Source organism: Physeter macrocephalus, chromosome 1 (assembly GCF_002837175.3).
Source record: "Physeter macrocephalus isolate SW-GA chromosome 1, ASM283717v5, whole genome shotgun sequence".
Lineage (NCBI taxonomy): Eukaryota > Metazoa > Chordata > Mammalia > Artiodactyla > Physeteridae > Physeter > Physeter macrocephalus.
In genome coordinates this window covers 89,903,793-89,921,838 of record NC_041214.2, presented here as the reverse complement: position 1 = coordinate 89,921,838, position 18,046 = coordinate 89,903,793, and the positions used below count along the sequence as shown (strand labels likewise).

Here is an 18,046-nt window from a genome sequence, read left to right as displayed (position 1 = left end):
CAGCCAGTCTGAAAGGTGTATTGTTTTGTTATGTGACTAAGCCCTAAATTTCGGTACCTCGCTGCCTTTCAAATGAACTTGAGCAATATCTGGATGCAGATGGAATTCTTAGAGAATTCCTGACCATTAGATAGATGCCTATTGAGAACTTCTGAAACCAGCCTCTTTTGATGCCATGAATGTCTCTGATGCTTATCTTTGTGGAAGAAAATGTTCCTCCAGGAAGGGAGGGAGGAGGAGGACAGCTCAAAATATTTACTCAACACCCTGAGTGGGGAGGCAGAGTCCAAGGAGCTTTACAGTTATTGTCCTATTTGATGCTTACAACAACCCTCTAGGGTATTTGACAGATAAGAGAATTTGTCAGAGAAGGTAAGAGTCCAAGGTCAGAGGTGGAAAGGGGGAATGCCAGGTTTAGAATCCAGATTTGAACACGCACTGGTCCTTGATGGTCCTGGTAAATGGTCTTTTGTGGAAGTATCTTTACTAATTACGGGGGTATCATTCCTTACAATCATAGTTACTGAAGAATACTGTAACAAATTCTGTTCTCATAGCCACCATATTCTGAGTACTCCAAAATGGAAGATGACTCTCTTGGTCTTTGCTGTCATGCGCATAATTAGGATTTATATATTACCCGATAAAGAACACTGCTATGAGGATATTCTTTAGAGGGAGAGGAGACCTTTCTCTATAATGCATCTTTGTATTTGCAAATAGCATCCGGGTAAACCATCAAGAAATTGACTAGAGACTAATATACATGAAAAGATGTGAAGAATTTTCTAGGCTTTCCCACCTGAGGCACACAGTGGTAGCAATCCCACCAAGAGGCCCCTTTCTTCTTGGGAAATTAAATATGTCAAATCTTGGTTCATTCAAAAGGTACTTTTTGAGGCCTTTGTCATGGAGCCACATTCCAGAAGGTCCTATAAGTCATTTATGAAATATGCAAACTGCAATGCAGTGACACAAGGTAGAGCTGTGACCATAGTCCCAGAGATGGCCACCAGGATACTTAATGTGAGTGTGACAATTACATTTCTGAAGAAAACAGTATGAATAGGGTGAGAGGTATTTTTATAAACGTCTCTGGATAACTGTTGCCATGGAGGTGTTTCACCTGGCAAGAATCAGAAAGTCCAAAGCTAGGGCTTAATGTCAGAGGTGCTTTTACCAGGAGAGGCTTAACATAACCTTGTGAAACTTTCTGGAAACCATCAGCCCAGACCAGGAGCCTGTGTTTGGATGTCAGCTCTGGCCACTAGGAATGCCACTAGGGTCACTCTCCATTTTTTTTTTTTTACATCTGAGAGAAAACTGCAGTGGCCCCTTGACCTCTAATTGCCTGCCACATATTAAAGGATTCATATATATTTGTATGGATAAACTGGCCAAATAACCTATTAGATGAAGTAAAATTTATGAGACCTTACTTAGATATACTTTTGGGATCTCACAGTCACAAGACCAAAAGCGTTCTGTTCAAAATTCTATATTCTATTTGATATAAATTTTCCCAATATATGAAACCCAAGAAGTAGGCTATTAGCAAATTATTCCATGTACGCCAGTGCATGCATTTTAAGTACAGAGACTGCTGGAAGCATCAGGGTTGCGACTGATTTCAACAGTTTACCATAACGGAGTAACTCAAATCCCAGGAAATGCACTGTTTGGGTACAGAAACCAACAAAGAACAACAAAGTTTGAGCAGTAACCTTTAATTACATTGAAAACAACTAAACAGACCATGTCCTTCTTCACATGTTCTATTAGCAGAGGGATTTTGAAGGGTCAACACTTTATGAGACTCAAAAGAATAGAAACCCTCCCAATGGCCCCATAGCTCCCCTTGTACACACAGGAATAGTCTATGGACAGAACCACTCTCTAAGTTATGTCGCCTCTAGAAAACAGACGGAGAAACAGCAGCCCTGGCTGCACACACATTCCCATGACAGTGTGTCACAAAAGTAATAACCAAGTTGTTCAGCTGCTTCCAGACCTTAGTCAGATTTGCTTCACTACTAACTTTTATGATGTATAACATATCACAAACCTGTAATCTCTAGCCCGTCCCCTCGGTCCTGTCTCTTGGTTGGAGGTAAGGACCAGAGCCTCTTACAGACGGAAAGACCAGAGAGAACTGGAGGAGCTTCTCCAGGATGTCCCCACTGGTCCTGGCCTGGCTCTGCTTCAGCCCCCGTCTGAAGACAGACCAGAACCACGCAGCCCCCGTGAGCCCAGCTGCAGGGGGAAGGGCTGAGAAACACTGAGAGAACGCTGAAGTCAGCTGCTTGTGAGTCTCCGAGTCAGCATCTTCAAGACCAGAGTCGTTGTTGAGAAATAAGACTTCTCCCCCACAAAAACCCCGAATGTAACAGTGATCCAAGAGCTCAAAACCAGTGGGCCAAATTCCGGAGAGGGAGCCCAGAGCTGACCACAGGAACAAGGAACTGGGGGCGGATCCCTCCCCCACCCGCTGCTGCCTCCTGAACAAGCTGCAGTGTTTGTGAGACAAGGAACACGGAGCTGGGCGCTACATCAACGGGCCAGGAGGATCGGTCCTGCCTGGAGCTGGGTGTCCTTCCTGGATGATCATACACCACCATGACCTTATTCCAAAAACTACTGTCTCCAGGAAGACTTGGAGAGCTTCAACTAGTTGTTGCTTTCACAGTGAAGGGGTGGAGGAGGCTAACTGGGGACGCGGTGGAAAGACAGTCAAGTGTTCTAATTATTGATGTATTCAAGTAATTCAACTTCAGGTGCTTCTTAGGATATAATATTATATGAAAAAAGCAAGCTATAAAATTGTATACATAACACACTTAGAAAAAATTTAGAAGGAAAACCTCTTAAAGTATGAATGATGGAATGGTGAACAATTTCTTTCTTTGAGAACGTTCTAGACCTAAGAATAATCCTACCGCTAGTTCGAGTTATTCTCTTGACTGAGAACACACTTTAGGAAGGGATGCATGTGAACCAGTGAGGGTAAGAGAAGTTCCTTGTCTGCTTCACCAGATGGTTCAAATTAATCCTGGTCACCAAGAAGGAGACAGACAGCTCAGACTGACCACACATCCATCACCTCCCCCTGTATTTTTCAAGCTTTCCAACTTTGGGGGAACAAAAGACATCTCAGCTTAGCAATTCCGAGGAGTTAGTGACTCAAAGCACCGCACATGTGGGAGCCCCAAGGGCATTTTTTAAAATTTTTATTTATTTTTTTATACAACAGTTCTTATTAGTTATCTATTTTATACACATTAGTGTATATACGTCAATCTCCCAATTCATCACAGCACCACCACCACCACCACCCCACCGCTTTCCCCCTTTGGTGTCCATACGTTCGTTCTCTACATCTGTGTCTCTATTTCTGCCAAGGGCATCTTGAACCTCCTGTTTCCACACCTGGGGATACACGAGAGTCTCTCAACACCACAGGGCTGGATGGAGCGAAGGGAGGGGCGAGCACCCAGCATCTGGCAGGAGCCTGAAATGCAAGACTAGCTCAGGAGGACTGTGGGTTCTGTGGGTATTCACTCAGCTACAGAATACTCCAGTTTCCAAAATGACCGGTTTTCCTTACTAAGGCCTCTCGCACCTCATGTACCACCTGCCCCACACCTCCATGTTCTGTGCTGTATTATTTTCGGAGGCACATGACATCTGAGGGAAGGAGGGGAGGCAGCCCCCATGTGCTGGGCCCTGTTTCCTGCCAACCACCGTGCTGGGTCCTTTATCCATGCCTTCTCTTTCAATTCTCAAAGTGATGCAGAAACAAGGGAGGGCTGGGGTGTTTTTAGAGACAGGAAAACCCAAAGTCCAAGACAACCCAGGCAGTAGGTTGATAAACCATGGGGATGAGATCTGCACAGATTGTCTGACCTAGCAGCCCTGGCTCCCAGGCAACACAGACACAAGCAGCCTTCTGGACGAAGACACATCAGAGGATTATTTCTGGTACCTGAGGGAAAGGAGGGAGCTCCGTGATAATACTTGCTAATGTGTTTTTAAAAAAAATTCACGGCTGAAAGCCAATTACAGACACAGCCAGGCTTCTTGGAGCATTTATGGTGGCTGCTAAAGGGAATGGGCAGTCCATCCATCCCACCGTGCCAGAAGTCCTCAGCAAAGCCCCGACTCACGGGGAAGGCGGCCCCGCCTGCACAATGGACAGCAGCTGTGGCTCCCAGGGGTGTGTGGCACTGACTCTTAAAGGAGCCAGTGGTCCGCAAGGCAATGTGCCTTAGACACATTCTCTTACTGCCCACAACAGCTCTGTGCCCAAAGTGACACAAGTAGCACGTGGTGGTGGTGGTGGTAGTGGTGGATTTAGGCTCAGACCTGCCTGATCCTAAGCACTTTTCCTGCTAATCCAGACAGAACCATCCCGTGGAACCATCCAATCTATCAGAAAGAGTGGATCCCTGTGGTCTGATCAGCACATCAAATCCTGACTCTTGCCAGCTAGCTGACTCTGCTATGACATTATACGTCCTACATTTTCTGGAGCAATTCCAATTTTGAGCATGCTGGTTCCGTTGCACCCATGGGTGTGCTCATACTTGTCTTATGACGCATTCTGCCCCCGAAGGCCTCACGGGCTTACGCTCACCTGTGCAACCCGCTGCACTTGTTTCTCCCATGGAGGGATGGTTACCCCTCCCGCGGTGACAGATCATTTACATGTTCTGATTTGCTTCACATGTTTGTGCTTTATCTTCCCTGCCACATTCTAAGTTCCTTTTAAATCAACACTTTACCACTGGAAGACCGTTCACAAAGAAGGAATCCTGGAAACAACAGAATACACAGCACTAGAAGAAGCTACAACCCTGCCTAAAATCGTTCTGCTTACTCGATTTGCAGGTGGCATGGTATTGGACAGCATGACCCTTTAAAGACATGATTTTACAGTATCTCATCAGAGCGCAACTCCCAGAATGGGAACTGCCAAACTGTAATTTAACTGGAAACCATGTAAAGTCCTGTGCTTAGATTCAAAAACTTAAGTGCTCCAACGTGACACAACAGAAACTTGGCTTGGCTAGAGTTCATTCAAAATATTAAAAATCTTCAACTTTTGGTATAGTAAAGTTAAAACCAAGTTCAATGGCACAAGGTGATTGTTTAACAGAAAAGAAAAAGTGAGTGTTGTTAGGATGTGTTAACGGAAGTGGAACATTCAGGTCACAGGAAGCAAATGTTTCGCTGAACTCGGGGCTGAGCCCTCGTCACCCAGGTGACAAATAACACGCCTGATTCTGAGAGGCACACTTAACAAAATGAGAGAGACTCAGAGAAGGAAGAGACCTGGTGTCGAGCCTGGATAAGAAAAGAGAACAGAGAAACATAAAGAAGTTCTCAGACGTTTGACAGTTTGTCATGCGGAAGGAGCCTAAAATGTGAACCGCTGAGCAGAAGCGACTGAGAAACAATCTTCTGTTCGATGTAAAAGGAAACTTTCAAATCATGTCTATGCGAGGCACAGCGCTGGCCCCCAAAGATATGCACGGCCTAATCCCTGGAATTTGTATCAGTGTTACTTTACATGGTAAGAGGGACCCTGCAGATGTGATTAAGTCAAGGATCCTGAGATGGGGAGACTCTTTGGATTATCCCGTGGGTCCAACGCAATCGCAGGGCTCCTTATAAGGAAGAGGCAGGAGCATCAGAGCAAAGCACAGGTCAGAGTCAGAGACATATCTGAGGATGCTACACTGCTGGCTTTGAAAACAGAGGACGGTGCTACAAGCCAAGGGATGCAAATGGCTTCTAGAAGCTGGAAAGGGCCAGGGAACGGATTCTCCCTTAGAGCTTCTAGAAGGAATGTAGCCCTGCTGACACCTGGATTTTAGCCAAATAACACCTGGATTTTAGCCAATCCATTTCAGACTTCTGACATCCAGAACTAGAATAGAATAGAATACATTCGTGTTGTTTTAAGCCACTAAGTCTGTGGTAATTTATTAGAGCAGCCATAGGAGACGAATGGGATGTCTAACAAGGGAATAACCTCTTCTGGCCCCAGGGAGCGCCTTGTCCCCAGAGGCAATCCAGAAGAGGCTGATCACCTGTGTGTCAGGAATGCTGTGTGGTTAAGTCCTGGGTGACCCACGGCCGACCCCTCCAACTCTGAGAGTCCACATCACGCAGCAGTGCCATCTCCTGCTTTTGTATTCGACACACTGGTCCCACCCCCAAGGCTTGCCCTTGTCTTTTCCCAGGAGGACTGTGGCAGTAAGTAAAAGGCATGCTTTGGGGATGTCCAAACGGCACCCAGGCCGGTGCCTGGCTCAGAGCACAAGTGCTTGCGGGGGTGCCTACCTGAGCAGAGGACTCCTTTGTTCCTGGCGCAGGAGAAGTTGTCGCACTCGCAGAAGGGCCCGTAGATCTTCCCAAACTCGCTCTCGAAGCAGGAGCACTGGTTGCAGCTGCACTGACCGCGTCCGCTGCACAGGGGCTTGCCCTCCGCTTCTCGGCACAAGTTCTGGTACCCGCTCTGGCTCTCCCCTTCCTGGCACTCGCACCTGGTGCCCAGGTAGCTGGGGTTGCACTCACACATGCCACAGACGTAAGTCCCGTTGCCGCTGCACCTGGCGCTGTCCGGCTCCAGCCCAGTGCTGCAGCTGCACCTGCAGTTGTAGGTGACCCCCACCTCCAGGCTGTCCCGGAATCCCACAGGCCGCAGGGTGAACATGGGCTGCGCGTGTTTGCCCGGGCAACTCCGGGCCTCCACCGACACCTCAAAGGACGCCTGTGCAGGAGAAAGAGAGGGGACGTGGTGGCCATGGTGCATCTGGGCCTCCTGCTGTCTGCACCAGCCTCCTGATCAGCCAGGGGCCTGGCCCAAGCACAGTTGCTCCAAGGTCCTCAGTGAAGAACTGGGGCCAAATCCAGCCCCTCCCCACACTCACGGAGGGCCACTCTAACGGCCCGAGGAGGAAGAGGCCCCGGAGACAGCAAGCCCCTTCACTTTACCCAGGAAGGGCGTATTCAGATGTGCTAACATTTGACAGGCATCATGCTTGGTTTTTTTTTTTTTTTTTTTTTTTTGCAGTACGCAGGTCTCTCACTGTTGTGGCCTCTCCCGTTGCGGAGCACAGGATCCGGACGCGCAGGCCCAGCGGCCATGGCTCACGGGCCCAGCCGCTCCGCGGCATGTGGGATCTTCCCGGACCGGGGCACGAACCCGCGTCCCCCGCGTTGGCAGGCGGACGCGCAACCACTGTGCCACCAGGGAAGCCCCGTCATCTCTTTTATCTCCCAGAGGAAAAGGGCTTCCACAGGAAGGTACAAAGATTCACTCAAGGTTACAAGGTTCTCTTTCTCCCCTTTTCACTTCTATCCTATCCTCTTCCCGTCTCCATTTTGAAAGTCGACAAAATATTCAACAATTTACCAGGCACCTCCTCTATGCCAGGTTAGACGTGGCTCCCTGAAATCCTGGGGCGCTGTGGTCGAGAGGCCCTGGCAGCTGCCTGCCCTTCTGCAGAGGTGCTCCCTCCCCTGCTGGAGAAGGGAGAGATGACTCTTGGGCCCCTTCCAGCATACCTATCTCCTCACAGACACACCTGGGCCTCCCTCTGCTCCAAGTTCTCTCTACGTGGCCCTCACAGTTGTGTCCTTCACAGTCCGTCCACGGCCCAGAGGTTGTAAAGAAGCATCATTGCCACACACATGGACAGACTTTTTCTTATTAAATAAACAAAGCATGTACAGGAGTATTGCTAACTCCCGAGCTGCTTATGGGTTGCCATGGAAACAGGCAGCAAGGTGGACCTCGCTGGCAGATGGCAATGGAGGAAAGATGCCTGTTAGCAGCCCACATGGCTGGGATGTGAGGAAAGCAAGGACACTGCTCGCTGTGATTCTCCCAGGGAGCAGCGCGTGACTCCACCTCCCCTCCCCCCGACCACGTGCTGAGAATCATCCAGCACGGCCCCTCCAAGGAGGGCGCTGTGGAAATCTGCAGACAGGTAGCTGGCACGCCCTGACCAAACACCATCCTGAAGTCCTTCTCCCCTGAACCGACAGAGGCCTGGTCTCACTCTAGAAACTGACCCACCGCCTCTGGCCCAGACGTCTTTCTTTTTCAGAAGGCTCCTCACAACATTCTGAAACTCAGAACAAGTTAGGAACCACTTTTAGCTACTAGTATTGTTAACTCTATTATTTGGGTTGGAATAGAACTGGTTTTTAAGAAGCCATCAATAACCTGCTTAACTGGGTACTCTTTAGGTAATAATGTGTATTTCTGGAGAACACTCAAAATATCTTTTTCTAAACGTTCTACAGATCCCTGTCACTTTGGGATCTTTACTAATTCTAAAAGGCCTCCCCTCTGTGACATCTAGGGACGCCACCCCGCAGGGTGGGAGCGGGAGTGCGTGAGGCTGAGCAGAAGACCCCGCTTCCTAGGTCCTGGAGAGACTCTGCTCGGCAACAAGACACCAGGAGTCGGCATTAGTGAAGCAGTATCACAGCAGACACCGTCAGACAGGTGCGCTGAGGACAATGACCAGAGCCAGGGTCAGAGGACACCGGGAGAAGCAAGCCAGCTGCAGACAGCTGGGACGGGCCCACACCCCACCTCCACGTGGGGGGTAGGAGGAGGCAAAGGGAGAGGCTGGCAAAAGCACGTTCGCAACCAGGTTCCAAGGCCCCCAGGTACAGGCGGGCTCTCGAGGTAAGGAAGCAAGATGCGGACCCACCCAGGGCACTGCAATCTGCCTAATGGTTACCAGGTGCTGAGTACTACACACACCAGGCCCCGTGCTGGGCATTTCCACATGCATCTCATTTACATGCCCTAGGAGGAGGAGGCATCCTCATTTACCAGAAAGAAAACGGGGTTGGTGGGCTCCGGGAGCTTAGTGCTGGTCACACAGCTGGGGAGGGGTGGGGCTGGGCCTGTGCTCTCCTTGGCATGTCACCTCCTAGAAGTAGGGAATGAGGCAGATGTCCAGTGTCCAGACCCGGGTAGAGAGAGAGAGAGGCCCGGCTCACAGAGGGACCACTAGATGGTGACCCACCCCGTAGTGACCAGAAGCTCCTGGTCAACTTTAAACCTTCCTGCCTTGGGCTGGGGATAACCTGAGCCTGCAGATGGAAGGACAGGGAGGCTGTACCTGACCGAGATGCCATGGGCATCAAGAATGTGGAGATGAACATCCTTCCCTCTGAGGCTCAGAGAGAAGCCTACTACCTCCCAGGGGAATAACTTTGCTAAATGGAAAGCCCTGCCCCCCACAAAGGCCGCTGGGGGTCAGAAGTGGAAAAAATTACAAAGAAACAGCCTGGACCAAGAGCCAAAGGCATTTAATTATTGCAAGACTGTGGGGAGTGTCCACCTGTGAGCATAACTTCCCCCAGGAAAACTTGCCTGCACCAAGGGATCAAGTAACAGGAGAGGGAATTAAATCTCCCGGGCCTCGCAGATGTGTCTGTGTTTGCTGGAGAGGCAGTGGAGAGGTTGGGGACGCCCCTGAATCAGTGCCGCCAGCTGATCACCCAGGATTCAGAAAGGCTCACACACTGTCTGCCCAGTCTAAGGCCTGGCTTCTAAGCAGGTCCCAGTGGCCTTCTGCCAAAGCTCTGGCCTAACGGAGGTCCAAGCTGTCGGGCCCCATGCAGCCTAGCGTGCAGCCGGCCACCTGATAATCAGAGAACAGCTCCACTTCAGCCACTAAGTCTCAGGTCCTGCTGGGCACAGGAATGCTATAAAAAGCACTTCGGCAACAGCAAGTAAATCTGCTCCTGCTACTCCTCCCTTCAGAGTCCATTTCCCTGAGGGCTCAGGAAAGAATCCAGAGAGTTTGTGAGGCAGCTGGAATGAGGCTTCTCTTCCCTGATTACTGTGGACTCTTGATAGTGAAGGCTCCCCAGTTCCTGGAGACTTTCTGTTTTCCCACTCGGAGATTCCAGAGGAAGGTCGCGGACCCAGCAGTCCTTCCTCCCGCCCAGTTTTATTATTTGAACCTCATTGGGATGCTCCTGGTTCCCGCACAGGGCTGCCGGCCTGATCCACCCTTTCAAAGGGGCTACCCAGCCCCCACCCAAACCCACGCTCTGCAAATGCCAAGTCCACTAGGAGCTCGCTGAGACAAAGCGTTGGGCATGGGCAAGGGGTGGAGAGCCCCAGGGGAGGGGCCGGAGAGCGGGACGCTGTGGGAAGCCCCCAACGGGGCTCACTGGGTCCTTTGTACCGGGCGTTAGTGCTGGTCGCACAGCCAGCCACTTGCATATTGATTTGTCAAAGCCAGTTCATGAGAAAACTGACTCCCAGTGGCCAGGCCCACTCAGTCAGCCCTGGTCGGTGCTGGGAGGAAAATTAGGGAAAAAAACAGAAATCACTGGATTTGGGACTGCAAGATTTCACGTAAGGAATATTTCTCTGAGGACAACCTTTGTCCCTCACCCCCTACCACCTCCCCTTGCTTCTTGCCTGGACAGATCTCTTAACCCAGAGGACACAGGACAGTCACAGAACCGCGGCCTCTGATTGGAAGTGACCATGGAGACGGTGCCCGCCCACCTCCTCCACCTCTGCAGGAAGCTCTGGTTACACGGAGGCGAGACCTGCCCGGATACCACTTGAACCCAGCTGTCCCAAGGCTCCCCCTCCCCCATGGGCCATATCCTTATCCACAGGCCAGACCCTGAGATGCACCGGATGGCAGTTACACCCTGTCTGCTTTCCCTAATCCCTCTCCTCCAGGCCCTTCTGCTGTGCTCTTTACTCCTGCCTACCCTCCGCGCCATTTCTGACTTACCCAGAGCCCTCCCAGCTCGTGGTACTAAAGAACGGAAATAATGCCTGCCAAATAATGGCCAGACACCTTAGCTTGGCATGTATGTCCAACCAGTTGGCCCAATCCTGCCTCTGCAGCCCCAGCTCCTCTCCTCTCAGTTCCCAACCCACTCCCCTCAGCTGCTTCCCACCTGCAAAAGGGCAATCAATGCTCTTTCACACCTTCTGGACTCACCACTAATGGGGCCTCCCTTCTATGTCTGGAAAACTCTGAGCCTCAGCTCAAACAGCACCCCCTCTGTGATGCGGGGCGCTTCTTCCTTGGGGCTCCCGCAGCACCAGGCCCAGCTTTCATCACTGCCCCCAACTCTATGGGGTTGACTCTTGCACCTACATTTCCTCTGCCAGATTTGTCCCTGGAACAAATGTCAAGAGGGAAATGCCCACATACTCAGGAGCAAACCTAAGTCCAACTGTCAGCTCTTTGGAGAAAGTTCAGCCTGAGATGAGGAACAGAAGTACATCTCTCCTTCAGCAAAAAGGGGGTTGAGGGGAAGCCCCCCAGTTCTCCCTCCAGGCCACCTCCGTGGGCACATGCCCGTGCAGTCACACAGAGCCCCATATGCTCAGAAGGGCCCGTGCTTAGTTTAATGCTCTGCTACTGTCATCTTGAAATTCTTTACTTTTTAACAAGGACCCCACATCTCCATTTTGCCCTGGATTCTGCCCCCCACTGCCTCCAGGGCCTCAAAGAGCTCACCTCTGGTGGCCTGCAAGCAGCACCAGGTCCGGCTATGACAGGCAAGTGGCCACTGCTCTGTGTCAGCTTGTTTCCACCCACAGAAAACAAAACCTCACAGCCCTGGTGGCAGAGCTGGGGGCCATGTGACTGTGGCCTCTTGGGCAGAGAGAGGAAACAAGGAGCCAGCATGGCAGGCCTGCCTTTGGGCCACTGTCTCAACAGGACCACGGCCCCTGGGAGCCCAAGGGAGGCTCTCCCTGGCCCGCCCGTGTGGAACTGCTGTCGAGGGCGTGGGAGAAGCACCCTTCTTCCTTCCGTTTCAAATGCTCTAGAAGTCATCCAAATACGTCTGAGATTTTCCACTTTTGTGGAAAATGCCACTTAAAATCCTTTCCTGTCTTCTGGACAATGTTCCTATTTTTCCGAAGTATCCTAGCAAAAAACAAAATCTGTACACTAGAGTGTCCATACAAAAATGGTGATGATGGGCTTCCCTGGTGGCGCAGTGGTTGAGAGTCCGCCTACCAATGCAGGGGACACGGGTTCGTACCCTGGTCCGGGAAGATCCCACATGCCGCAGAGCGGCTGGGCCCGTGAGCCATGGCTGCTGAGCCTGCGCGTCCGGAGCCTGTGCTCCGCAACGGGAGAGGCCACAACAGTGAGAGGCCCGCGTACCACAAAAAAAAAAAAAAACAAACCCACAAAAGTGGTGATGATCCCACCTTTAGCTTCTCTGAAACTTTTACTTTCAAAATGCACGAGGTATAAGGGAAAAACACAAACTTTGGCATCAGTGGTGGCAGCTCTGACTCCTGGCACTTGTGCTCACCAGCAGCCAGACTTCCAGCAATTCTCTCAGGGCCCCCTACCTTGGAGCCTCAGTCTTTCTCACATAAAATGGGGAAGTAATGTCTACCTGACAGAGGCTGCAAGCAGCAGAGGAAGCCAGCAGCCAAGCCCTAGCAGAGCATGGAGAGTATTATAAATTCCCACGAAATGGTAACTCTGTCATTCCCTCCACGGTCAGAAGGCAATGACCAGGGAGAGGACTTGGTTTGGAGAGAGCTGTGAGTCCACTGCCGTCTGTGGGTGATCCCACATCTCGGAATATCCAGCAGCACGGAGCCCCAGGGGGTGTACACAGAATGCGGTGAGGTGTTCCCTGCTGGAGGCCCCGGCCCTTGTTCTGGTGCTCTGCTCTGAGGTGAGCTGTCTGAACGGGGATGATTGAACAGAAGCATGGGCAGCAAGAGGCCAGGGGGAGGGGGCCTGGGTGCTGGCATCAGAGCCAGAAAGCCCTGGCCTTGAACTTTCACTTTGCCACTTACTGGCTGCTACTTACTGGCTACTTACTTGGGCAATTAATTGAATTCTTCATGCCTCAGTTTTTCCCATAGGTCAACATGAATAACTATCTTCCTTACAGGGAACACGGTGAGGAACATGGAGCTAACTCTTTGCCCAGTTACTTTTCAGTCTTTTCCAATACTAACTGCATTGTCCCCCTTGGGTCCATTAGGGACCCAATAGTCTTATAATAATTTCCCCTTTTTTCTTATGGCAGCGTAAACTGGCTTCAGTTTCTTGCATTCAAAAAGAATTCCAACTTTATGCTATTATTATCAACAAACACCAGTTCCTTTGATCTTCCTGGTGTCTATATACCTCATCATGATAGTTCCTTTACACTTGCCCTTTGAAAAAAAAAAATACTGAACAAAGAACTTCAGATGCAATCTGACCCACACAAAAAAGAGTGAAACCATTTTCTCTGGGGTTCCATTAATGCAGCCTCAGTTGGCATTTTTTTTTTAAAGCAACACTGCTTATTCACACTGAGCCTTTGGGAATTAGAATCTACCAGATCCTTTTCTTAAAAGATACTATCAAGCCAAGTTCCCTCTATCCTATTAATATTCTGAACTTAATGCAAGATATTAATCCTGATGATTTCAACCCAGCTCAATTTTTAAAAATGTTCTTAAATCTTGGTTTTCCTGCTTTATAAGCTAACCTGTTTTCTCCAGCTTTGTGATCTCCCCACCTTTGATAAGTAGTTCTCCCTCGAGTTAATCTCAAGCCAGTAGTAGACAGGAGACAGCTGGAACCTCAGTCAAGTCTTCCTCCAGATGACATTATCAACACTCTTAGAAAGCAGGTTTACTCAGCTATGCATCTGCCTAGCTGTGCTATCACCAACCCATGTTACCTGTCTTTGCATAAGGATGTCATTAGAAATTGTCAAGAGACTTCCTGAAACCCAGGCGCCTGGTGTGTATGCTGTACATCCTCCTCCTTGCCTCTGTTCCACTGAACCTACTTCTCCAAGTAAAAGGTTCCTTGTTTGGGTGTTTTTCACACATCATTCTTTAGCTTTCCTGACACACTGCACCAAACATCCCATCCACAGATCTACAGAATCCACTTACATGTAGTTTTTCTGGTTAGTTCTGCCTCCTTCCATTTTTCATAGCTGTCTCTTTAAAGCCGGTGACTATAAGGCTTTTGTGTTTTTTAAAAACATCATCTGGATTGATTAATCATTGCAATAGATCAAAACAACATAAATATATCACAAAATTTGACAAGTATTAAAAATAAACTTTTACTGGATGTGCCACTTTAATGAGATGGGGCTTTCCCCACCCAAGTAGTTCATGTACATTGAAAATATTACTCATTGCTAAATAAGACAGGGAATGGCATCAATTCTACTCCTATTTTTTATGTGTATAGATTAAAGCACTCTCTCCAAAATTTATTCACGTCAATAGGAAAATGGGAATAGGAGTTTGTTACAGCAATGTCACCTTATTCTATGAGTACCTTCTTAGCAAAACGCCATAAATAATCATTTTAAATTTTTAATGATTCATCGTTTGAAAATTTGATTAGGCCAATCTTTCACTTTTTTTTTTTTTAAAGCAAAAATAAACTTGAAAAAAAACCTGCATTAGAAACATATCTGTTACCTAGTCATTAGTGTCGTTCACTTTCTCAACCTTGATACCGCATTCTGAATGGTCCCTTTGCTGGGGTGAGGTAACACTGTAAGATTTAGAATGGGTGAGATGTACGCCTGTGGGTTGTAACGTGGGCGAAGGGCAGTTGGGAAGGGGAAGGAGGGAGAGAATCAATTACAGAACGTGAGGAAGCTCCAGAAGACCACGCTGCAGTGTAAGCAGTCATGCGGCCACACCTATGTCTTTTGGAGCTGTTTCCCTGGAATCCAGGGTATGTCTGCTTATCTCCACCTTGGCCATCATTAGTGCTTATGAAAGCCCAGAAGATATGGTCATGTATTTTTAAGGTCCCTATAATTTTTCTGGTTCCAACCAGATTCTTTAGTTACAGAAGAGAACTTTCCCTCAGTTCTCTATTTGCCTTTCTATTTTCTGAGCAATGAAAAATGTGTCAATAAAGCAAGGAATGGATCTCACAGTCTGCTTCTGGCAGCAGGAATCTCTAGAAGTGAGGATGGCTCTCCATCACCACTCTGCCTGCCTCTGAGCCAGTATTTCATCTTTGTTCTCATTATCCATATATCTTCCTCCTTCCCTCATGTCCTTGGCTTGGTACACAGATACACATCTTTATACACAATGTTACTTCTCCACCATTTAATTATATCCACTTAAATGCAGACAAGGCACCCATGCCCTCCATTGCAACAGAGTTATCTGTTCCATCTCATCAAATCAGAAGAGGTGGATGGCTTTCTTCATATTTTACAGAAAGGAAAAGTGAAAGTCAGATTACCCAAGGCACAGAGCAAGCTGTAGAAGACTAGAAACAAAGGCAGGGTCTTTTAGCTTTCCACCTACACTCTCCCACCCGATTTCATCCCTGCCAAACAAAGATAATGATGGTTTAAGACACCAAAGGCACAATGTCAACTTGAGGAAGCCTTAAGTGACAACGCACTGAAGGCTGTGTACTGCCTGGAGCTTTTTACTAAGTCCACCCGCATCTTGAAGGCACAGCACAGGGCAGGCTTAGGAAAGTCCCCCAGCATGCAGAGTTGGAAGACAGAATACAAACTCCTAAAGGCCTCTAATAAGTCACGAAAAGTTATCAGAAGCCAAAGAATGATGACCAACATTAACAAGTATAAACAAACGGGAGGTGAGAACTTACTGTGTCCCCGATCTTCAGGCCTTCACACTTCCTCTGACCAGGGTAAGATACACCATCCTGGCAGGTAGCAGTGAAGAAAAGATTAATATCCTCAGGCTGATCCCAGACGGACAGCTCCACTTTAGACCGGATGCTCTGAACAGAGAGAGAAGATGAAGCCAGAACCACTTAGTAAAGGCTGCAGCCAAGATGTTCTCCACACTGGTTCTCTGACGCCCACATGGCTTCCTTTAACTCCAGGATCTCAAGCCAAGGCAAGAGCCAGTGGGCTAGGTTCGCTGCCCCTCCCTCAGCCCTTTCATCCTCTCCACACCCACACACCATCTTATTAGCCCTGGCCTGAGGTCTCCCTCTGTGAGCTGAGAGAAGTTGCTAATGGCCCACCTGCCATATGATAATCTCATCTGCTTCCAGGGGTCATGCTCTGTTCCTGCTCATCTCTGCAGAGTCATCCCATCCCCACCCTCAGCTTCAGACAGCACCTCAAATCTTGCCGTGCGCGCCCCAGACGTTGGGCCTTTGCACGTGCCTGGGATAATGTTCCTTTGCTCAGCTGCTCTTCTCTCTCCTCCCCCCGCCCTCCATCAGCTCCCTATCTTCCTTCCCCATCAGCTCAGCAGGCACCTCAGATGAGGTCCAAATTCATGAGCTCTGAACTACATTCTGAGAGAACAAGACCTTATGTGTGGATTATGTTCTCAATACAATGGATGAAGCAAAAATCAAGCCAATATGACCCGACAGATTAGAAAAAATAAAAGACTAAAAATATCAAGTGTTGGAAACGAGTTGGAGCAACTGGGTGCCTCATACCCTGCTGGTGGGAGCGTGAACTGGTACAACCCTTGAGAAAAACATTAGGCAGTACCTACTAATGCTTAGGTCAACCTTAGACAAGCAATTTACACTAGGATTATATCCAACAGAGATGTGTACTGACCAGAAAACACGTACGAATGTTCACAGCAACACTAGTCTGTAACAGCTAGAAACTGGAACTACCCAAATGCCTATCAACAGAACAGACTCTTTTTTTTTTTTTTTTTTTCAAATTATGGTGTGTTCATGTAGACTATCACATAGTACAAGAATGAATGAAATATGACTACATGTCATGACATAGATGAATCTCATAAATATCACACAGCCCAAAAGAAGCCAGATGCAAAAGGCATACACATATTGTATGATTCTATTTATATGAAATTCAAAAACAGGCAAAACTAACGGTCACCCCCAGGGGATAGTAATAGAAAAGGACATAGGGGTTCTGGATGCTAGTAATATTCTGGTTTTTGGCCTGGGTGGTTCTATACTCAGGTGTATTTAGTTTGTAAAAAGTCTGTACAATCTTCTGTATGTCTCCAAGTTTAAAAAATTCACACTGAAAATCTCTAAGGAGGATGTACTTTAGAGACAGAGGTCAAATGAAACAACTGACTTGTAGTTAGGGCACATCTTACAAAAAGAATTTTTTATACACTAAATGCACTCAGAATAGCAGGATGCACATACTCTGAGAGACACATGGACACATGGACACCCCCCAGATCACCTAACAGCCCTTGAGACTCCCATCTCCTTCTCAGGTGCACTCCAGGGAACAGGGCGTTGGAAGGAATGGCAGGCAGAAGTGCCTCCTGCTCTCATGGGGTTTCTTTTCTTTATTTTTTTCTTTTTTGCTGAGCATGTAGTGTTAAACTTGAATTAGTTAAATATGCAGTTTTCCCAACACATTAACAGCTTGTTGAAAACACTCTCAGCAAAAAATAGTCTCTCCCTTTGCAACAAATTGTCTAAGTGCTTCTACAACTCTAAAAATACCCTCTCTTAAATCCACTTCCTCTTGTTAGTACCAGCCTCCACTGGCCGAGGGCTTCGAGAGCGCCACTCAGCACACACGCTCTCCTGCTGAATGTGGTTAGCTGTTCACAAATCTGTTCTCCCCACTGAGCTGTGAATTTCAAGGACCATATCATATTTCTCTCTAGGACTGAACACAAGCTTTTGCTGAATGGATGGATGGATGGATGGATGGATGGATGTTTTAAGAAGAAACTTAGTATTTGAAAGACAAGGTAAATTAAAAATTATATATATTAAATGCAAATAAATGTGAGGATGAGGCAAAACAGTTTATCATTAAAGGGCTAGGTAGATCGGAGTTATTTAAAAATTACCTGGGATCAGTCTCATGAAATATGAGGGCCCCGTGGCTCACACACAAGACTTTGGGAGAAAGCATCAGCCCTTTCCCATCAAGATCTGCTGAAGGGCTTCCCTGGTGGCGCAGTGGTTGAGAGTCCGCCTGCCGATGCAGGGGACGCGGGTTCGTGCCCCGGTCTGGGAAGATCCCACATGCCGCGGAGCGGCTGGGCCCGTGAGCCATGGCCGCT

General features: G+C 48.4%; 1 protein-coding gene across 1 annotated transcript in view; it reads right to left on the bottom strand.

Moving 5' to 3' along the window:
- Nucleotides 1–5,999: 5,999 nt before the first annotated feature.
- The window catches only part of ITGB5 (integrin subunit beta 5), an 80,573-nt gene continuing 68,526 nt past the window's right edge, over nt 6,000–18,046 (bottom strand). Inside the window, exons 10-11 of the mRNA XM_028492927.2 lie at nt 15,651–15,785; nt 6,000–6,775 (exon numbers count right to left, since the gene is read on the bottom strand). Coding sequence (XP_028348728.2) covers nt 6,167–6,775; nt 15,651–15,785 — 744 coding nt within the window. The 3' untranslated portion in view covers nt 6,000–6,166. The remainder of the gene's footprint in view (nt 6,776–15,650; nt 15,786–18,046) is intronic.